The 23,938-nt window shown below is 38.6% G+C and overlaps 1 protein-coding gene across 1 annotated transcript in view; it reads right to left on the bottom strand.

Annotated features, from left to right (window-relative positions):
- The window catches only part of KCNH7 (potassium voltage-gated channel subfamily H member 7), a 353,071-nt gene that overhangs the window by 31,542 nt on the left and 297,591 nt on the right, over nt 1-23,938 (bottom strand). The window contains exons 9-10 of the mRNA XM_075001165.1: nt 17,966-18,165; nt 3,290-3,542 (exon numbers count right to left, since the gene is read on the bottom strand). Of these exons, the coding sequence (XP_074857266.1) occupies nt 3,290-3,542; nt 17,966-18,165 (453 nt within the window). The remainder of the gene's footprint in view (nt 1-3,289; nt 3,543-17,965; nt 18,166-23,938) is intronic.

Genomic DNA, 23,938 nt, shown 5'->3' with positions numbered 1-23,938 from the left:
TAGTGAGAGGATAATCTGGAAATTTGTAAAGTCAACTTTGTATCAGTTCTATTTTGTTCGTGCTGTAACAGAATACATGCAGAATTTTTATCAGCCCCTTCTTGTAACAAAAATGTAATCTACAGTAGTAAATAATATCGTTCTTGATTATGATGATGATGAAGTAATTTTATACTACAATAAACACTGACTGGGAGCTCTGGGCATGAGACCACCTGCTAGCAAATGTACAAATATATATAATGACATAGTCCTTTTCCCAAAGATCTGTGGTGGAAAAAGGTGACTCAATTTTCAATGTTAGAATTAATATTGAACAGTAATTCAAAACCTCGAGAGACAGCAGTCCCTGAAACAGTGCATTTTTCATGCTGATACTTTTACAACTCTGCTTTCCTTCATCCTTGACACATTTTCAGTATTTATTACTTACTAAAATTGTCATGACTAGTGCACATACCTGTTCTTCCAAAATTTGTGTTTGATAGCTTATGTAGTGTGAGGACATAGAAACAAAGAACCATGCCTTTAGCAGTAATTAGAGAACCCATTGACAAGGAAGTTCTCTCATTTGTTAAGCTCCCTGGTAACTGTGGAGGACCCAGAATGCTGTAAACACCCCACACTCCAATATTAAGGCAAAATCTCCATTGCTTGTATGTAGGATCAGGCCTTTGGGCTGAAGTGAGCGTGGAATTCGTTTCCATTACCTGTTTTTCAAAAATGTACAAAGATTGTGGCCAATGTGCTCAGGAGTGAACTTTGAGTCTCCATCTTATGAAACGTTGTACATCGTTATCAGAAGTAGAGTGCCCACAACTCTCATTTACTTTTAAACAAAGCTCCTTTGAAAATAGGTCCCAGAGTTCGTGAAGCTGGACACCCAAGTTCAGTGACTCCGTGGCCATTTAGGAAATACTAATCTTATTTTATTGCCCTATAATATCTTCTTCTGCAAGGCACAGAGGGGACAAAAGTATCACAAACACCCTTCAGCTCTGGCCTTCAAACCTGGAAAGAAGTAGCAATGCCTATGAACAGTAATACTAACCTGGCACCCCCAATCAACAATGTGACAAAAGCCCCCCCCATATACTGCATGGTTGGAGTTCAGCAAATCTGGGTGTGTGGAGGAAAAGGGGGATGGGAGACAGTACAGAGAGGAATGGGAGCATTATGTTCTCCAGGATGACTGGATTTTCCATTATAGTGCTGAGCTTCATGATGTCCCTCTCTATTCTCCTTGAGAAAACAGTTAGTGCGCCACTGCAATCAGATCTGTAGTGACAATACAGCTTGGCCCCTGAATGGCATGTTGCCAAAAGGAGCAGGTTTGGGGAGGAAAAAGAGGAGGGATACTCTCTCTGTTCAGCAATGAAGGGTCCTGTGGCACATTATAGACTAACAGAAAAGTTTTGAGCATGAGCTTTCGTGAGCACAGACTCACTTCATCAGATGCATCTGATGAAGTGAGTCTGTGCTCACGAAAGCTCATGCTCAAAACTTTTCTGTTAGTCTATAAGGTGCCACAGGACCCTTTGTTGCTGTAACAGATCCAGACTAACACGGCTACCCCTCCGATACCCTCTCTGTTCAGAACTTCTCACATCTACAGGTTTTTTTTGAGGATTTGGGGACATATGTGCAATGCAGAGGGCTCTGGCCATGTCATTCTGGGGAAGGTTTGCATTCATCCACTGGAGGGAAGGATAGATTAAAAGGTGTTTTTGGTGTTAATTTCCCCTCCAGTGTGCTTTTCTGCAGGAGGCAATTGTAGGACCCAACATGTTTTTGGCAAAATGTTGGTTATGTTCTTTTTTAATGAGGTTTTATTGCAGGCTAATTTAAACCAGCTCACCATCTTTCCAACCAATAATGTTTTATTATTGACTTGTATTCTCCCAAGTGTTTGTAGTCTTGCTGTCACAAACTGTTGTTTACCAAGGCGGTAGCAATAAGTGAGGCCAACAGCCACCAGGGACCCCGGGGCAAGGTGCGAAGCCACAGGCACTCAGCCCTTAGTGCCACTAAGACTACGGCGCTGGGCCCCTACCCCTTCCCATCCATGAAATGCTATGGAGTAGCACTGCTTTGGCATTTCAAAGGGCCCTGGGGCAACTGCTCCCTTTGCCCACCCCCTCATCAGTAGGCCAGGTAGCAATCAAGTCTAAAAGCCTATCATCTGCATAACACAAGAAAAAATAAAAATAATTCCCTATTTTCATACTGACTCTGAGGAGTGCAATTCTTTTCTGTTATCTTAGGATGGTTTCAATGGGATAGACTCAACACTCTACTGGAAAGTGTCCCAAAAGTTCTACAGTGTCCTCCTTGCAGTTTCGCTGGCATCACACTTTCTAGGATAGAATTTGCAGTAAGAGGATGCATCGGCTATGCCCCAAACCTCTGTAGATCTCAGGTAATTAAGAGACAGGTCATTTGTCTCTGAAGAAGCCTCCCCATTCTGTTTTTTCTGTTGATCTGCTCCCAGTGAAGTAGATGATTAAATTGCTATTGACTCTAGTGGAGAAGGTTAAACCTTTTAGTTCAACACAACTCCATTCTAATTAAAGTTGGATGACTTTTTTCCAGAAAACTATTTCAGGGGAATGATGTAGATTTGGCAATATCAAAACAGTTCATGAATTTCTGTCAATTTTTTTCAGATTGCTTCAGTTGACTCCTGTCCTCCAAAATTCCCCAACATCAAAGCACTTTAAACATTTTCTAAATGGAACTCTTTTTTCCCCAATGTTTCCGTTAGGTCTGTTAAAAAAAACCAGTCAAAATATTTTAAATACTCAAAATTGAAAGAGAATTTTGTTGGATTCAAAAGGATTTTTTTTTAACTTTCATTTTTTTCAAAATGTAGTCTTTGCTTTTGCATGAAACAATTTTTCTTCATGATTTTTTGGAATTGACAGTGCATGGAAATATCCATTATTCACCCAGTTCTATTCATACCCTCACGTCATACCCCACCAGCCCATGCCATAGGACTCACTTATAGGAGGAGGGAGTGCCTACATTAATTCTGTTTCTGTCCTACCCCTTCCTCTATGTAGCAAAGTCACCTGACTTTGATAGGCCTCCTCCCCAACTGTGGGTTTAGGATATCATGTACATGGTGCGTCTAACAGCCATTGAGAATCTTGATTTTAAATTAAAGTGACTGAATCTTTCACTGGGTGCATGATCCAAACACAGCAATGGGCCTTTTAGACTGTTGTCATGTAGTATGTGCTAGCAGAAGGATGGCATTCTATCTCCTTAGTTCACTAATACATACCAAGAATAGCTACAACAATGTCATTCTTGAGGATTTCAATGGAGCCTCTTGAGAGGAAATAAAGAGCAGTGAGAACATCACCACAGTGGACTAAGGTGTCACCAGGAGGAGCATGGGTTGTCTTAAACTTCATAGCTAAAGCTCGAAGACAACCTTTACTAGCCCCTCGGAAAGCTTTGCAGTTCTGAAGCAAGTTTTGGTTGAGGTGTAGACAAATGTCAGCTTGTAAGCATTCCGGAAATCCCTTTAAAACCTGAAGAGAAAAACGAAAGAGTTTCATCTCAATATTATGTAAAGAATTTTAAATAATTTTGTTTTCTTTGTTCCCAGTATGAATGTATTGACATAAAATATTGGTGGGTAGCAAGGCCACTTAGAATATTTTCAATTCATCCAGTTTAATGAACATGTAATTTGATCAAAATATGGGATCAAATAGGTCAAATAGGAATTGATTGAGTTCATTTAACTGAATACTAGTAGGGTCTCTTGAAAATGTAGTATGAACACTTTTTTTTTTATTGCTTGCATTACAGGAAATCCAGATAGAAATGTCTGAATATTCTGAAATAGGAAAACAACAACTAGATATAATCTTGGTGGGAATAGATTTTTTTATAGGCAAATGTCAATTTCACGGTATACACAATGACGAAAGATATGTCCCATGATAAGAATAAAAATTTACAACTAGACAAAGGAAGAAAAGTGCTGGTGGAGAACTTCGTAACTTTGGTTTAAGTAAATTACTTGGTATATTTTGACTTGTGACGTTGTCTATTTGTGTTTTAATGACTACAAGACTTTTACTTTTTAACCCACAGAGTCTACAACAAATATTGTCTGACGCCCCACCCATCATTTCCCACAACTGAATAGTTAAAAAAGATAAAAATAACAAATGCTTAAAACTTATACTTTTGCAGAACTGTGAAAATTTAAACTAAGAAGTGTTAAATATATTTAATTTAAAACACATAGTCCAGATTCTCAGTAGGGAAAACCAGGTACTCCACTGAAGCCAGATTTACACAAGCTGATGATCTGGCCCATGAACTGCTGGTATTTGCTCATCTATTATTGAGGTTCACTGTCATTTACCTGAACGAGAACCTCTGGATTTCTCAAAGGTACAATGGTAATTTTGATCGTGGAATGAAGGCAAGTATTCTGCTTAGTTCTACTTTATTTCACAGTTTTCTCTAATTTCATGAAGAGTAATGTGAACAGAATTTGCCTCCCTGCTATTAACACAGTTTATTGATTACTTTTGTGTTTATGTATATGCACACACATTTTTACGAGTAATATCAATAGCTATTTCTGTAGAGAATGCAGTTTAAACTAGTGGATGTCATAACAGAATCCAGTCCTTACTGCATATTTTCTTATTCAGCACAATAAAGGTCTGTGCAGTCATTCCTGATGCATAAAGGAGGTTTTTAATTGCTGTGTCTCGCCTTGTTAACAGAGAAGAGGGATGTGCACATCTCTGACATGAGGCTGTTTGTTCATCAAAGCCAAGCTATGATTTACAAATGAAACATTAGTACCTTTAATTGTTTGAAATGTTTCTATGATTGCTAACAGAAATCAATACAGCAGCTACTGTGAAATAACAGAGAACACGATGTTATAACACACATTTGTACAAATAGTTTAACAATTTATGGCCTTGGGACACTATCACACCAGTCCACACATCTTCAAAGAAGCCAGAATTCAACAAGAAGCAAAGGAAAACATTAAAAAAATGAAAAGCTCCTATTTTACCATGGTTACCAATGTCTAATCATATATAACCAGATACAGTTCAAAGTAAAATTGGTGCTATTTATTTTAATATGGATATCTCCAAATATATTAACAAGTTGCTACCATTTACAAAAATTGCCATGTTCTGAATAATGCAGAAAACTGATATCTAAAACAGGTCAGATAAACAGGCTGGAGGGTAAATAGTTGGAAATATTAGCTTTCAAATTACCTTCATCTCTGTTCGTGTGACTGAAGAAAAGAAGTTAATATTCTGAAGTGTTTTATTATTAATCTCTCATAATTTTGTTATGTTCCCTGTTAAACGTAATTTAGAAGAGTCCCAGTTTTATATGACATGAAATACCAATACATTTTCAATTCAGATGTGCTAAAAGCAAAATGTTTTTATGTTGTTAAACACACCCAAGCACAAGCTTATCATGAATCAGATAATTTTTTTTTTATTAAGGAACTGTACTTTATAATTAAACAAAAGCTAGGTGGAGCATACTTCTATAGAATTTGTTTTATTTAGAGAAACATGTAAAATCATATATTTAATATGAATATGAACGTACTATAAACCCTTGGTTTTTATTTGTTAGTTGCTGATGTAATATTTCTATAGCACCCAAAACGTACTGGACACTGTACAAACATATATGAGGAGATAGGCCCTGCTCCAGTGTACCTTGGGTATTAAATAGTGTACCTTGATTATTAAAAGTATTTATGACCTGAAGTTACGATTGTCAGTGGTCCCTAAGGAAAATGGCACCCAAAGTCTATTTAATTGTGATGGGAGTTGGGTGCTTGGCTCCATTAAGGCAGCTTTGAAAAATCATAGCCTAAATTCTTGACTTAAAATGAGGTAAAATTTGTTAGAACATTAGTATAGACATAATCATTAAAATAGACTATATTATATTTCATGATATTTTAAATGTCAAAAATTATGTTTCAGATTATTCTGACAATCAGCCACAAAATTTACTTTTTACTTTTCTAATCTCACACCACTATAAATTTAGGATAACTCTATGCAAAACAATGGAGTCACAACTCTTGTTAGATTGATGAATTGGGAAATCAGGTCTTAATATTTACAGAAGTACCAAGAATTGCCAACACAAAAGCTGGATCTACACTACAGAGTTCTTTTGACAGAAGAGGCCTTCTGCTGCAGACACTAGGGAGTGTCCACACTACAAATGCATTCTGTTGAGAAGCTGTCAACGGAATGCAGCAGTTCTCCCAGCAGAGTTCTGTCTTGATCATACAAGGTATAGCACCTCTTTCCACAAAAAATAGTGTAGACTCTCTGGTCGGGGGGTGGGGGGGGGCCTTTGTCGACAGTGAGCTTCTGGTTCACCAGGCAGCCCTGTTTGCAGAGCTTCCAGTGGCTGTTCTGTTGATGGAGAGTTGGACAGTCTGGCCACTCTCTGTCAACGGAGGGCAATGACAGGGTGCGCCTGTATTAGGTGTGGATGTGTTCTGTAGACAGACGTGCTATCAGGAAATATCTGTTGACAGTGACCTCTGTCGACAGAACTCTGTAGTGTAGACACAGCTACAGTGTTCAGTAATTAGGAGCCATGGTTCTTTTGATCTATCATCTAGTTTCTGGTTCATTAAGTACAATCAGGTCACATTTGCAATTTTCTCTCTGACCAGGACTTAAAATGTGCTTTTAAAATAAATAAATAAAGTTGAGATTTACTTGGAGCTCTCTGACTCCAAAAACTAGAGCTTTAAGAAAAACACTAACCATTTGGAGACTTGTGGGGAAATCATGAAATCTGACAACATTGATTGCAACACAGATAAGAACTGCTCTCAAAACAGCATCATTCTGTGTGGTAGATTTAAGTAGTATCAAGAGAAGATTTATAAATGTTTGTGCTTCGGTTTTTCCACTCTGCCCCTTCACCTTTCTGTCTATACTCTGACACCTCAGTAATCATTTCCCTCTGGGTTCTAGTCAGAAAAAACACAGATTTTCATGTTTTTCACAACTGAATGTGAGGGGCTTCCTCACAATGGTACTTGAGTGTAACCCGGGAGATTCAGATCTGCCCGTAATGCTAACATACTTTATTACCATGGGTTTTAGGTCCGTTCTTTGGCAGTCATGGAGAACAAACACGTTCCTCATCTTTACAACCCACTGTAATGTCTAGCTGATCTATTTTGCATCCTTAATGTGAAAAGTTAAACACTCACAAAGAGAAGGATTCTTTATCTCAAGCTATGTGTCATGATCAGGAGCAACCTGGAAAGGAATCAAAACTAAAAGCAGTCAAGTAGCGCTTTAAAGACTAACAAAATAGTTTATTAGGTGAGCTTTCGTGGGACAGACCCACTTCTTCAGACCATAGCCAGATCAGAACAGACTCAATATTTAAGGCACAGAGAACCAAAAACAATCTAATTCTTGACCTTCCCCCCACCTCTCCACTCTCTGATTTGCTCACCTTGATTATCTTTTTCTGATTTGTCCTCCTTGCTTACTGTTTTTGGTTCTCTGTGCCTTAAATATTGAGTCTGTTCGGGTCTGGCTATGGTCTGAAGAAGTGGGTCTATCCCAAGAAAGCTCACCTAATAAACTATTTTGCTACTCTTTAAAGTGCTACTTGACTGCTTGTTGTTTTGATAGTGTATAGACTAGCACGGCTTCTTCTCTGTTACTAGAAAGGAATGTATTTATATCATTCACACTGACTAGAAGATTAGTTCTTTGGAAGTGGCGAGGAAATCTTGCCCTCACCACTTCGGTAGGTACGTTTGATGCCTATGGATGGCTCTCACAACCTGGGCCAAGAGGCTGTATAATTGTAGATATTCAGCCCACGAGCTTTGACTGCAACCTAAGACCAAACATTTAAACTGTAATTAAACAGCCCTTAAGCCTGCACTGGCTGGCTTGGGCCAGTCATATGTATCTAATGGGAGTGAAGACATACCATGAGACGACTGGTATTCAGAACTTCTCCAGGAATGTTTTATTGGATGCCAACCTTGTGTATATCTCTGTGCACAAGGATTTATGACAGTAGAATGAGCAATACCTCATCCAATCAGCATATTTTTATGTTGGCTATTGGTAGATAAAATTAATAGTTAGGAAGAGTGGCCCATGTTTGTTGTCTGAGTCAGTAATAATGTTCCCGATGAGCCATATAAGTTTTGTCTTTTCTGTTGAAATACTGAATGTTTTTTTAATATGCATTCAACTTCTGTACAATAGGTACAAATCAGGATGCTGCTACAGCAGCTATTTCCATTATAGCTTCATTTGTGGGATTATACTTACGAAAAACCCACAAAAGATATAGCCATAAAGTCCAAGACTTCTGTTTAATTAATAATGATTATTTCAAGGTAATCACCTTTTCCACAATGTCTTTGCATCCCTCAGTTGAGTTTACTTTCCAGGTTGGCCCAAATTATTGCATAGTGAATTCTTTATAAATGAGTCATGAAGAAATGCATGCATGGGCTAATTTTATAGCACTTTTGCATTATCTCAAAAGGCACTTAATTAATATTTTCTGGCTCATGTGATCTGTAACAATCTGAGTTGTTGTTCAACCTTTATTTTTGAGCTAACAGTGGTTGGCAGGAAACAGAAGAGTTGTAGGGGGTTACCTTTGATTATATCGGACATTTGGAGTGTTTGTATCTACTGGTACTGTACAGCAATGTGATTTGATTTTGTTTTTATCTTTGTTCTAAGTGCCCCATAGTGTCATGTAATATCTACTTTTTCTGACCATTTCAAGCTATGTTCCTTTTAGATATTGCTTGTTGATTAGGGGGAATAGTGGTATGTGATTTGTGTTTCATATTTAGTGGTAGTGCTTTCACACTCATTGGAAGTTTAGTTTTTCTTCCTGTTAGGCACAGACTTGCCTTTGGACGCAGGTTTGTTTTTTAAAACATGTATTTTAATTCCTCAAGCAGTACATGTTGCAATACACTGGTTCTAGTGGCAGTCAGCAATGCTCCTTGAACTCTGTGTCTATTTTTCTTCCAAGTTTTCTCTTTTGATATTGACATGATCAAATATAAAGTACTACGTAGTTGACACTCAGAGGAATTTCTATAGAAAAGATGGCACTAACTAAGTTATGAGGACACCTCACTCAAGCTCATTTTCGCCTGGCATCCTTCCCCTTGAGTGAGAGTTAGATTTGTTTATAATTGTGGATAGGTATATCAATATTCCAGGAGGCAAGGATAAGTGTAGGCATTTAAGAGAACGTGTATGTATATTATGGGCTTAATCCTGCACCATTCAAGTCAATGGAATTTTCTCCACTGATCTCAATAGGTGTGGAATTAAGTTCTTGAGGTATATGTGGAGGGAATTTCTACGTGCTTTCCCTTAGATAACCTATCTAATACTAAAGTGTATGCCTTAACATTTGTTTATGCCACTCACTGCTACACCATCATAATTATTTTGTCTTAACCATTTAGTTTGCAGATACTTTTTTTTTTTGATGTAGAAAAACCCTTTATTGAATAAAAGCAGCTACACCAGTCAAAACATTTTGCTATCACAATAGCGATGTCTACCTTGAGAATTAGGTCTGCAGAGCTATCAGGGAGACTGCACCCTCTAAGCTGAATGGAAAGGTAACAGAGCTATGCAGTTACTAGCAATGTACCCCTCTTGACATCCATTACAGTACTGATCCAAACCACAATGAAGTCAATCAAAAAGTTCCAGTTTATAGGTTTGCCCCAAATTGTTACACCTTCTAGGAGAGTTCACAGGATGGGGGCAAAGCAGCTGACTCTCAGGAGCTTTGAGAATTAAAAAATAGATAGCTTAAAAGCATCCCATTATGACACAGAAAGCGCCAACCAATATCCTCCTGTGATTGTTAGTATTCAGAATGGCTGATAGTTCTATAAGCTTCAGCACCTTTGGTTTGCTACTGTTCATCCTGAGGAGATCATCCATGAGTTTTGGCTGTCTGACAGGAACCAGCCTGAAGCCTGGCTGGAAGAATCTAGGTCATCATTGAAGGCCAGGCAATACTACAACTGGATTGTGATCACTTACATAATCTCCTTGCCAAGGAGAAGAGGCTCTAGACCGTACACTAGCTAGTGATATAAGTGGTGTCTAAGTTTTAGTTTTTTGAGAAAATAGCATTTAGATAGTGTTTCAGGATACCAAGACTCCAGGTAGAATTAACTATTTCTGTGAGCAGTGGGCCAGGGCATTTCACGTGGCTGTGATCAGTTAAAAGCAGAAGGGGCAAAGTCAGAGGTAGAGGCACAGAATCTTTCCAGTGCATCTAATGCCTCTATGGATAGGCTAAAATTCATTTCTGCTGGCAGGAGCAGAAATGTGAGATTCTTCCTTTCTGTGACAGGGCGGTGGGAAGCCCCAGGGAACAAGGCAGGTGTCAGTGGCATGATCAGCACATTGGGGAAGAATCCCAAGGGGTCTGCTGTGACTGCAGCTCATCATAAGCAGTCAGAAGAGGCAATTTGGATTTTAGAGTGAACACCTTTGGCTGCGAGTATCATCACCTTTGAATGAGATTTGCTGGCTGAAACCAGATTTAGTTCTCCATGATGACAGCAATCAGCATGTATTCACAGGTTTGTGTGAAATACTTTTGCTAAGATTTTCTATACGTGTGGACTTCCTTATTCACTTGGGGTGCGTCTACATTTGCATTCCTCTCTTGAAAGAGGTATGCAAATGAGGTGCATGGAAAATGCAAATAAGGTATACATTTGTGCGTTTGACACCTCATTTGCATATTCTAATTTCGAAAGAACTTTTTTCGAAAGAAGAAAGCCAGCGTAGACGCTGCTCTTTCGAAAGTAAACCCATCTTCAAAAGAATCCTTCTTCCCTTTATTTAATGGGAAAAAGGATTCTTTCGAAGATGGGTTTACTTTTGACAGAGCAGCATCTATACTGGCTTTCTCCTTTCAAAAGAAGCAGTTTTGAAATTAGATTATGCAAATGAGGTGCCAAATATGCAAATGCATATCTAATTTGCATTTTTGATTTGCATACCTATTTTGAAAGAGGAATGCAAGTGTAGATGCACCCTTGGTGAGTTTATCTGAGAGCTGTGGTGGCTGGGAGCCCAGGCCCTGGGGACAAGAAATGGTCTGAGTGTTTTATTAGGCCATTGAACCGCTAATTCAAGTGGAGAATAATTTTTGCTACTATAAAAGTTAAGAAGCTGACAACATCCAAAAGTTTCCCAGGACAACGTAGGCAGCCTTTTCTTCTAGGATGGACAGAGTGAAAGGTCAGGCTACAGGCTGCGACCTTTTCTTTTGTATGCAGATTTGTTCTGATTATCTCTAACTATATATATATGGATTCCCTCACTGCAGTATTTGAAAATCTTTCCAACTATTATTTGTTCCTTAAACTCACTCCTGTGAGGGAGGGAAGCACAGTTTTATCCTTATTTTAGTAGGAGATAAGACAAAGAGGTGTCAATGACTTGCCCACGGTCACCCATGGGAGAGCCAGGAACTGAAGCCTTAACCACAAGATCTCTTCAGGTCTCTGAGCTCCGTCATGGATCACTGAAATGTTCGCTTCTGAAGACCTCTTTGAAATGGCAATTGTTGTAGAATGTGGCTGACCATTTTTTTGTACTTCATTGTCCATTCAGTAAGTCTGCCTTCATTCCACAAGGAAGACAGATCAATGGTAGAAAGATTAGTAATTCTTCTGTTAGCAAGACTTCAGCCCACAAAACAATATAATGAACTATTGATAAAAATAAATTTATTCATATGCTCAAGACTTATAAGACTCTTCTGTTGGATCACTCAATTAGCTGTAAGTTTTTGCTGTTGTTTTTGCTCATTAGCCATTATTTCAATAGACAAGGAAAAGACAACTTCCCAATCTATTAAAGTTTGAGGTACCTTTTGAATATTGCACATAAAACTGACTAGGAAACTGTCCTGTAACTATTTTTGGAGATTTTTCATAAAATTTCCCCTCTGCATCAAAATCTATCATATTCCAGCAAAAAGTTTCAATTTCAATAAGTTAACATTTTCATTAAAAAAAAGTTTTCTGGAAAATTCCCACCCAGCTCTAATCTCAGACAATTCATTCCCAGGCTAATGATCCAAACTCTTGCAATTTGGATACAGTTCAGATGTGATAGTGAAATTGATATAGCTTATAGTTCTGGTCAGGATGGAATTAAATTAATGTCATTTTGGATTGTGAAATGTGAATTGCTCGCTTATCTCTCTGGAATGTATATTGACAGCACATGATGGTAGTAGCATCACTTTGGGATTAAGAAGTGCTTGTGTAAGGAGGATAAGCAAATGTAGATGGTGTTGAAACAGTAGTAATATACAATATAAAAATGAGAAATCTAAGTGCACGACCAGCTCGTAAAAGCTGCCTTTTTGGTACAGTACCATTTATGGCCCTGAGCCTGGTATATATTTATATACATGCTTTTATTTACACACAGCTAGCACCAATGAGACTAGTCATATGTGTTGAAATTAAGCATATTCATCATGCTTGCAGGAGAAAGGCCTAAAATTATATATTTGAAGAAACGACCTGATATCTACTTTTGGAGCTCTAAATCCAGAAATAAAAACTAAAACTTTTTAGTCAATATTTAAAATTTTAATTAAAACACATGTTTGGACAAACTGTTCCCAAAGCATGGGCCACTTATTTTGGGCTTTCTTTTAGATCAAGTAAACTAATACATCTATTGCAATGCACTGAAAATCCACAGGAAGGGGAGGTAGGTTAGAAGAAACATGCATGATTCAAAAAAAGGGTTTTCAGACAAAATTTTCTTATTTCTATAAGGAGTAGCACTGTCATGCTGTTATCGGGGTGCTGGACTGAGAATATTGGAAGGAAGTGGAAAAGATAAGGAGACAAGAAAAACAGAACAAGATAGTTTGAAAAATTCAGTAAAATCACAATCCCTTTGAATCTCAGGGACTGAAGGGAGCTTTCAGTATATATCATCTTTTGTAACTAATTTTGCCAGAGACTAAATAACAGCATGATTTAAATTATGCTTACTCTGTAGGCTCAAGAGTATGTCCAGATTAAAGTAAATCCTAAATACTGTTTATCTAATCCATGCATAATTATCAGTAAAACTATTTTATCAAAATACATTCTGCAGTACATCTAAAGCAAAGATGTAAAGTGCAACATCATGAGGGACACTTTAATCTTGTTCTCTTCTATTTCACCTACCAGAATTTTAAGGTTACATTTATGTTAGTCATCTAAGATGAATCTGAAATATTATTTTCTTATGGCTAGTAAAAAAATTGCAGGAATTTTTAAAGAAAGCAGTTTATTTTCTGAAATACAGTATTATTTCTTAGATAAAAAGCCAGTTGTTTGCTTTCCCTGAAGTCTTAAATTATTAGTGCTAATACTTAAACGCATTTTTGAAACATACTTCATATTATTAATTATGTATAGCATTCATAAATTACACATTTCAAAGAAGGAAATTTATTTTGGACTTTATTTTTACTCAGGTTTCAGTGATGGGATGGGGCCGAAGGAGTCAGGAAAAAATTCTACGCTTTGATTTTCACACAGAAGTCCAGCTGAAGTTAGCAGGAGTCACGTTTGCCTGAGGACAGAATTAGTCCTTTTGGGTGCAAATAGAGATTTCATGAAAATTCAAACTCTCAAAACCACATGTCAGTTTGCTACATATACACATGGTTTAGAGCCTGGAAAACTTAATTTGTACTTGCTATTAACATGCATAGGTGGTTTGAAGTAAAAACAGTCACATAAAAAAGAAAACGCAGAATGATCAGCATGATAAATTTATCAGAGTGTGGCATTTCTACAGAGCAACTATCTAATGAATATCATTTGCACTTGACCTTTTTGGGGCAATGAACTTTGATTAAAGTTGTGGGAGAAAACTGTCTAATAAATGTGGTAACAAACAATTTTATATATTTTGCCCACATCTGATTCAGTTTAGATTCCTTTCTCTTTGTTATCTACCACTTCATCATGCACAAAGGTTACAACTAAAAATAGAAAACATTAAACAAGCTCTAAACCCGACAGATAACATGGATATGCTCCACACTTTACACTGGAATTAAATTTGATACAAATACCTCCTGCTCTTACCAGTGGATGGTGTTATTCCATGTATTTAGGAATGAAGCAGACAGGAAAGAGATAAATCTTTCATAAGTACAACATAAATCAGACAACTGGCATATCAACCTTGAATTGATGTGTAATATATTCAAACAAACACACATTAAAAGTAAATTAAATGATTGTCATAGACTTGAGAGATAGAATAGCATGAAAGAGTAAGAAATAAAATATAACAAAACAAGCCACTAATCTGGATTGTTATTGTTTCATATTTTATTTTAAACAAAACCTTTGTACTCCCTCAAAATCATATTGATATAGGTGGGGATGTTTAATCCATTTAATTTGTGTTTGCTGTAAGTGATAAATCCAAGACAACTCCCAACACACCAATGTCTGCATTCTGGCAAGTTTGATCAGAGAACATGTAACTTGTGAGTACTTTTTCACGCAGAGGTGTGTCTATAAAAATCATAGCTAATAATCAAAATTAATTTGTTTAAAGGTGTGCTCATGTTATTTAATATATTCAAAAATACTATGATGGACCAGATCCAGAACTACTACAACTTAAAGGCCCAATTGACACATTGCTGAGCACCTCGAACCTCATTGACTTCAATGAGAATTAGGGGCTCTCAGTAATGTTCAGGATCAAGCTCTGATGTTGCCTTTCTAGTAGTGTAATCACCAACAGAGGCTTGTTCAAAACACCACTGGTCTTGTTCTGGGGTACGAATTCTCCTCTGAGGTGAAGCAATGTCTGCAGAAATGTGTCTGAGCGTGTGCCTGGGTGAAGGGGAATTGTTTATAGATTGATTCTAAGTTGTTGCCCATAAAATTTGCTTTATGTAACAGTAACCAAGCTGCCAAACTGGCAGTGATTCAACTCTAAATTCCTTTTATCAAATCACTACCTTTACTTACTGACGTAAGGTGTACGTTCTTCCAACTTATTGACAGAGAAACTATTACCCTTCTGGAAGATTTTAATTTAAGGCAACATCACAAAGGCTATGTCTACACCAGCCAAAAACATTGAAATGGCCATGCAAATGGCCATTTTGAAGTTTACTAATGAAGTGCTGAAATACATATTCAGTGACTCATTAGCATGCAGGCAGCCACGGCACTTTGAAATTGGCACAGCTCACCACCACGCGGCTCGTCCAGACTGGGCTCCTTTTCGAAAGGCCCCTGGCTACTTTGAAGTCCCCTTATTCCCATCTGCTCATAGGAATAAGGGGGCTTCGAAGTAGCCAGGGTCCTTTCGAAAAGGAGCCTCATCTGGATGAGCCACACGGCGGCAAGCCGCATCAATTTTGAAGTGCCGTGGCCGCCCGCATGCTAATGAGATGCTGAATATGTATTTCAGTGCTTCATTAGTAAACTTTGAAATGGCCATTTGCATGGCCATTTAGAAGTTTTTGGCTAGTGTAGACACGGCCTAAGGGTTTAATTTCTATTTATATTGTACTGAAACATGGAATTACTTTTCCTTCCAACTATTTAGAGGGCTAGGCAAGGTGTCAGATCTATTAGTCTCAAAATAGCTTAGGAAGTTGTCTGAGCTTGTATTATGTCATTGATGGCTTGATCATGAGTGATTCAACTTCTCAGAAAGATGATTTCTGTCCTTTGGAAAAGAAGCAAGCAAGTGGATGCCTGCTTCTACTAAGTTTCCTTTTTTCATGTCATAGTCAATAACTTGACATAGATCTTATTGATAGTATTCTGTCAGTGTCCATAATCAAGAGTCGAGGATAAAAGTGTATAGTACTTGGATCCTGGCATTTCCTTCTAAAATAGTAAGAACTCTGTGAATGGCTGAATGATTAATACTGTGATGGTTTTGGCAAGGCAGGGGATTGGTGGAAGGGAGCACAACTGATATTCAGGCTGTTTTCTTCTCTTGGGGGATATCAACTCATCCTTTCCTCGCCTCTGAACTACATGCTACATTGCACTAGGGCTGTGTCATGAGATGCCAAAGGCTCTGTCATGAGATGCCAAAAAAGGGCTTCATTCTATATTGATGTTAAACAAGTGTGAGGATGTATATTCCAACTGAGTTAGAATGGAGTGAAAAATCTTGGGTGGAGGGGGAGCCCTGCATTTGGAACAAGTGCTCTTTAGACTGCCTCCGCCTTTTTGTTTCAGTCCACAGCACCCAGAACCATTGCTATGTTCCAATATTGGGAGTTCAATTATTAGTACTATAGACAAGATTTTCAAAGTGACTAGTGATGTGGAGTGCTTTAGTTTTTGGATGCCCAACTGTGATGCTCAGCATGCACTGAAAGTCAGGGACCTTGAAAACATTTCACGTCTGGCACCCAAAAAATTGAAGTCCTTAGCATAATTACAAACCATTTAAAATATTTGCCATTGTCTCTTCCTCCCCACCTGTGCCACGCCACTGTTAATCATGTAAACACTGTAAAGTTAATCACAGACCTCCATGCTAGCAATGGAATATGGGATACTTCAAACTTTCAGATGGTTATGGCATGCTGTAAATACTTATGTAGAACTCTTTTGGGTTCCCAGTGGGCAGCTTGAGGTAAACACTGATGGGCGGGGTCTACACTGAGCCTTTGTGCCAGCAGTTTGATGCAAATAAGCAGTCTCAAAGTACAAAATGGTGACTAATTTGCATATTTGTGCAGCCAATATGCATATTCATGAGACTAATTTGTATGCTTGCAGCAGAAATCCAGCTGTGTAGATGTGGCTGTGATGGCAAAAAGCTCTTTTGTTGGCAGCCCCTTATGCCCGATTTTTTGCATGTATAAAGGGCTGCCAAAAAAAGTTTTTTTTGCCATCTGAACCCCATTTATACGGCTCAATTTCTGCTGCAAACATGCAAATTAGCCACATGAATATGCACACTGGCTGCACAAATATGCATATGAGTCACCGTTTTGGATTTTCAGACTGCTTATCTGCATCAGATTGTTGGCACTAGGCCTCAGTGTAGACACAGCCATTGTGTGCTATTTTCTAACCACTATGGCTACATCTACACTAGCCAAAAACTTCAAAATTGCCATGCAAATGGCCATTTCAAAATTTACTAATGAAGTGCTGAAATACATATTCAGTGCCTCATTAGCATGCAGGTAGCTGCGGCACTTCGAAATTGACGCGGCTTGCCGCCGTGTGGCTTGTCCAGATGGGGCTGCTTTTCGAAAGGACCCCGGCTACTTCAAAGTCCCCTTATTCCCATCTGCTCATAGGAATAAGGGGACTTTGAAGTAGCTGGGGTCCTTTCGAAAAGGAGCCCCATCTGGATGAGCCGCATGGCGGTGAGCCGCGTCAATTTCGAAGTGCCACGGCCGCCCTCATGCTAATGAGGCGCTGAATATGTATTTCAGCGCTTCATTAGTAAACTTTGAAATGGCCATTTAGAAGTTTTTGGCTAGTGTAGACACAGTCTATGAGACTTGGATTTGGAGCAGTGTTAATACACAACTGAATTACAAGTGGTGTCAAACCCCAAGAATTGAGTCTACTGCCTTGATACAGTTTCTCCAAAAGTGTGAATGAGATGCCTTTTATGGATCTATGCGACACTGCATTGTATAATAGTATGCTGCTATGTGACATCTGGTTTCAACACCATTGGTATGACATGGATTGGGAACCTGCAACTGTCTGTAGGGCAAAAAATAAATCTGCCAGCAGGAAACAATGTAGTATTTCAAAAGGTATGAGAATTGTTTCATTCTAGACTCCCTTGACTTTTTGAAAGTGGTTTCCATAAATAGAATTACATACCATATTCATGTCAATGCCATTGGTGTACGTCCATGCATGCTGGAAATACTCCTCAAGCCGTTGCCGCAAAGGGTTGGGGATTTGATGAAAACGTATAAATTCTTTTACGCGCAGCATCTGCATGTGATACCGTGCAGTTCCTGAATACAGTCTTTGGATTATTGCAGATACATTTCCAAAAATACTCGCATACATTAATGCTGGATTAGACAGAAACAAACAAGCAGTTAGCTAATATCACTGCATTCTGCATACAACACAGCTGTTATTACTGCATAGACTAGAGTTGAAAACAGCTTAAATTAAATGTAGTGTCATTTTGGTCTTCTAAATAGAAACTGGATTTGATATTGCCCAGTGTGAAAAAGAGGTTCATAGCTTGTTAATTGTTTGATTATGTTAATGGCAAGCTTCATAGGAGGAACATTCACTGAAAGTAGTTTAATAAATATTATCTTAACAGGGCTACAATGTTTGTTTTTGAAGATTTTTAGTTCTGATGCTGGGAAGATTATGCACCTGTAGCTTAACTTTACCAGCCTGTAGACTTCAACAGGACTGTTTGTAGTGAGTAAAAGTAAGAATGTATATAAGTGTTTGTAGGACTGGGATCTCAAACTGAAGTAGAGTGTGATTATCTAAAGGCTACAGGGAAGTTAGAATCTGTTATGGCAACTTTCAATCTAGTTGGCTGTGTCTACACTAGCTCCCTACTTTGAAGGGAGCATGGCAAGTAAGATGTTGGGAGATTGCTAATAAAGTGCTCTGCTGCATATGCAGCACTTCATTAAACTAATTCTCCTTTGCAGCAACTTCGAAGCGTTAAACTTCAAATGCCGGCTCATGTGTAGTCACGGCTAACCTGTGGTACTTCGAAGTGCCTGAGGAAAATTTTGAGTAAAGTGACTTCGAAGTTGCCCAGGCACTTTGAAGTACTGGCAGGTTAGCCGTGGCTACATGTGAGCCAGCACTTCAAAGTTGCTGCATAGGACAATTAGCTTAATGAAGTGCTGCATATGCAGCGCAGCACTTCATTAATAATCTCCTGACATCTTGCTTACCATCCTCCCTTTGAAGTGGGGAGCTAGTGTAGACAAGCCTATTAAATATTACAGGGGAACAAGATTCAGTTTCATATCACCGAAGCTGTGGTCACACTAGCCCCTCCTGTCAGAGGGGCTATGGTAATGTGGCACTTTGGGATATGCTAATGAGGCACTTCCATGAATATGCAGTGCCTCATTAGCATAACAGCAGCCATGCATGCTTCGAAACTGCCACGTTCAAAACACAGCTGCCCATGTAGCCAGGGGCCTTGCGAAACGGCCCCCTTATTTCGAAAGCCCCTTATTCCCATCTGATTTTGGAGGAGCTAGTGTGGCCACAGCCCGAGAGTTTTAAATAATGGAGGTTGAAATAATGGATTCTGGATGGGTTGTTAGATGTTTGCAGCCAAATTTCAATTTTTTATTTTAAAATCTATTATAATATGAGAAATATTTGGAGCCACTCTGGAAACGTGCTCCAGACAAATAAAAAATAGGATCAGATCAGCCTTTTTAGGTAAAATAACTACAACAAATCATTGCGATTCATCTTATCCCACATAGCAATTTGTTTGCAAGGGCACATACCCATGTAAAGCTCACTGACGTAAATAAAACTCCATGGATTGCTCCTTTGCAGGATGAGGGTCTAAGGCTGGTTTTACTACGTTTGATTTCTACTCCTTAAAATTTTTGTTTTTGGTAACCTCATAGATTTTGTTAAATTTCCAAGTAAGACACATAGCACTACCAATTTGTAGTATTCATTTTTATTTTTTCCTTCAAAAGACAAAGAGAAGACTTTGTTCCTTTCATGTAAGTATGAAAAGCTACTGTGATGTTAGTTCCTTTAATGTTACATCAAAGCTCTAGAACTTCAAGGAGAATTTCAATGCTGCACTCTGATTACCAATCCTTAAACAGATTCAATTTGGTTTAAGAATAAACTGTACTAAAACAATAGCTTTTCATAAAAAGAACATTGATTACTGCTGCTGTGAAGTTTCTACTTTTGTGGAAAATACCTTAACGCTAACATGTTTCTTTTGGCAGTTGTCACTGACAGAAGGGAAGTATATATGGTGGGTTAATGGATCAGAAAAGTAAGTCAGAGGAACATAGGTACTGTTATATGAGTCAGACTGTGAGTCCATCTGGTCCAGTATTCTGGGTCTTACAAAACAGTACTTCTAATAAAGTATCAAATACTTCAGAAGAAGCTGGAAGATAACCCATATTGGACAATCATGGAACAATTTACCCAGTGGGGAAGTCTCTTCCTAACTCTCCATCTGTTAGTGCTTGACTTATGGCCCATTGTAGGAGCACTTAAAAACTATTCAGAAAGGATATATCATATTCACCATCAGTTGCCATACAAGCATCTAGTGTCCTTAAAGCTAAAATCCTTAAACAATACTCAGGAGAGCTGAATTCCACAGATTCATTATGTTCTGTAAAAACAAAAGTATTTCCTTTATCAGCTCTAAATAGAATGCTTTTCAATTTCATTTAGGCTGCAGATGCACTACAAAATAACTTCGAAGTAAGGGGCTACTTTGTAGTAGCCTGCAGAGCATCTACATGCACTTTTCCTTACTTCAAAGTTAACTTTGAAGTAAGGGAGGCTAACTTCAATGTCACTACTCCATTCCCAGGAATGTATAGTGCCCTACTTCAAAGTTTAACTTTGAAGTAGTTGGTGTATAGACACTCAGTTTCAAAGCTGCTTACTCTGAAGTTGTACTTCGAAGTAAGAAACTTCTAAGTTATTTTTGTAGTGTAGACGCAGCCTTACTGTTACATTGCTTGTACATTGTGAGAAAAGGTTATCATTTGATTTTTGAAACATATTTATTGTATTGCACTCCCTAAATTAAATAGTCTAATCTTCTTACTCTCTTCTACAGAGGTCTACCTAGGCTTCAAATGATTTGTGTTGCCTTTCTTAACTTTATAAGGGCTATCAGTGAAAAAACAGAAACTGAAGTGCTTTGATCTGACAAAGGTTGGATTTAAAAAAGCCATTTATTTTAAAATCTACATATATATTCAGAAAAAAACCCAAATATAATTATACTTGAAAAAAGCAGCCATGTTGTTATAACTTCTATATTTCTTTAGTTGTAGATTTTTAAAGGGAAAACCGAACCTTAGGAGTGAAAAACAGCAGTATGTCCTTTCTGCAGGATGTGAAATGCTACAGGACTGCTTTTTCGTTTTGCGAATTTTCAAAGCACACATGACTTGGCATCCAAATTATGTTATTCTCATTACTGCGGAATCAGGTGCCACATGACCTCTGCCTTGCACATTACTTTTTACATTGTGTTTGTAAGCGCCTCACTCATGCTGAATCAAGATCTGAATCATTTAGCTAAAAATCTCCACTTGGCTTTTTTTCATGAGAGCTTTCAGTACTCATAACGTATATTGTACCTTTCATGTGTTTACATCACACTAATACTATAGTTCTTACCCTCTTGTAAAACAAAATTCCCTCTGAAGCCAAAATGGATTTTTTTCTGATAAAAAACTGAGTAAGGATGGGAGGATTTCACCTTACTTAACAGTTCTCATGTGCATTGCCATCACTATTTACTGTAGTAAAGGTCATGAGAAATAAAGCAAGATCCATTCTATACTGCTTGTTGCTTTCTGCCTCAAAGTGCTGAGAGAACCAGGTGTATGTTTGTCCTCTTTTTCTTGGATTTGATACAAGCTCTCTTACCCATTCCCTGTAGGGGATTGTGCTGGCGAATAATGGAGGAAGTAAAGAATGTAAGACTATTACATGACCAAATATAATACAATGAATAATGAGATCTCTCTAAGGCAATTGCTATAAAAGAGAACCAGAAAATTTCTGGTTTCAAAGTTTGTTGGTGGTGACAGGCTTCGACAGAGCATGCAACAGATTATTGAATATTTACCAATAAATATCTTGATTCAGCATGAGTGAGGTGCTTACAAACACAATGTAAAAAGTAACGTGCAAGGCAGAGGTCATGTGGCACCTGATTCTGCAGTAATGAGAGTAACAATATTTGGATGCCAAGTCATGTGTGCTTTGAAAGTTCACAAAAAATGCAGTCCTGTAGCACTTCAAAGACTAATAAAGTAATTTACTAGGCAATGAGCTTTCATGGGACAGACCCACTTCTTCAGATCCGGAAACTTCAGTAATTCCTAAGTCTCAAATCATTGCCGTGTGGGACATTGTACTTTAGATCCAGGCTCCTCAGGTTTACCTATCCCTCGACCTGCAGGGGGGCCTTTTTTATCCTTTGATCTTGAGGGTCAGGAAGTGGGTGCACAGGCCCTTGAGACTTATTTCTATCCAGTACCAAGAACTCTGTCCAGTGTCACCGGTGCCTGTCCATGGGATCTGTTCACACTAGCAAAAGAAACACTCTCTTCCCTCTCACAGCTGCACAAGGTGCAAGGGCTGGCAGGATTGAGGCCCAAACAGTGTTCCTGTGCATGTGCCTGACATTACTTCCCATGCTACAAGACAAACATCTACACAAGACAAGCAGGAATCTGATCAGTAGAACCTCGTGGCTTTTTATCTATCACTCGTTAAAGCATGGAACCAGCACCCAGAGGCAGAAGAGAAGCAAAGCAAATACTGAAATGGTCTGTCCTCTATTTTCTGTATGTCCATCACCTTACGACAACTGAAGGGTTTGGTGATACAGGGGCGGATTTGTCAAAGTGCTATGTGTTTTAAGAGCTTTTTCTTTGTCATAAATCAGCTATTTTCAACTAGATGGAAGGTGCCTATTCAGAAAAAAAGTAATTTCAGTTTATAATACAGGACATGAATAATGACTAAAACCAGACATTTAATGCCGACTGTGCAATGATACAGATGGAGGTAGGAATATAAGCAGGAGCTGGGCTGCATATGTTAATAAATGTATTTAGTGTATTTGGAAATCTCACCTGAGCATAAAAAAAGTGTTCAAATTACAGCATTTTCTACAGAAAAAAAAATGGTGTTTTCTTTTTAAACATGTAGGCTATGGCGACACAACAGCGACCAGTTGACAGAAGTTACTGTTAGAAGATAAATTCCAACAAAACTTCTGCCTACAACTAGTGGCCACACACGAAAGCGATCACTCTGTTGATCCACTGTTGACAGAGAGAGGCCAGACTGTCTGGTTGCTCTTTTGACAGAATGGCCAACTGAAAGCACAGCAGACAGAGCTGCACGGTGACCCAGAAACCCTGTCTGTCGACAGAGGGCCCCACGGAGCATTCACAAGGTTTTTTTATCAACAGATTCTGTCAAGAAAGGCATTCTGCCTCACGGGGGAGAGGCAGAAGGCTGTGAACAAAAGTGCCGCTTTCTGTTGCGAGCATGTTGACAGAACACATTTTTAATATGGATACTCCATGAGTTTTGTCAACAAAACCAGAGTCTGTCAATAAAACTCTCTAGTGTAGATGTAACCTTAGAGACATTCTCCTTTTGGCCACCAGTTCAGCAAGGGACTTCCTGCACGAGGGATTTTATAGGAGTCAAGTTTCTATTAATGTGTTTCATGTCAGGCAGGCGCTTCAGAAGCCTATAGGAAGAGAAAGGCTCCATTTCCACATCTGCACATATTTCAAGGGGACACAGCATGGCATGCTGTAAATATGTATACTCTGTATTGTGTATGTACCGTCATATTTATGGGAGGTGGGGGATTCCCCTCCCCCTGCTTTGGGGAAGGAAACCTGGTGGTCCCATCTTTCTATGCTGGCACCCCAAAGACCCCTCTTAAAAGGAAAAGCCCTTGGTTGCCCCCCGCAGATCAAAGGGGCCCCAGTCCACCTACTCCAGGCACAGTGGAGCAACCCCTAACCTGCCACCCTGACCCCAGCAAGAGACCAACCAGAAGTTCCCTGGCTCCTGAACATGAGGCCAGCCCCA

The sequence above is a fragment of the Carettochelys insculpta genome, chromosome 8 (genome assembly GCF_033958435.1).
Source record: "Carettochelys insculpta isolate YL-2023 chromosome 8, ASM3395843v1, whole genome shotgun sequence".
Lineage (NCBI taxonomy): Eukaryota > Metazoa > Chordata > Testudines > Carettochelyidae > Carettochelys > Carettochelys insculpta.
Note: the sequence above shows the minus strand (reverse complement) of the source record. Positions and strands in the feature narration are given on the sequence as shown.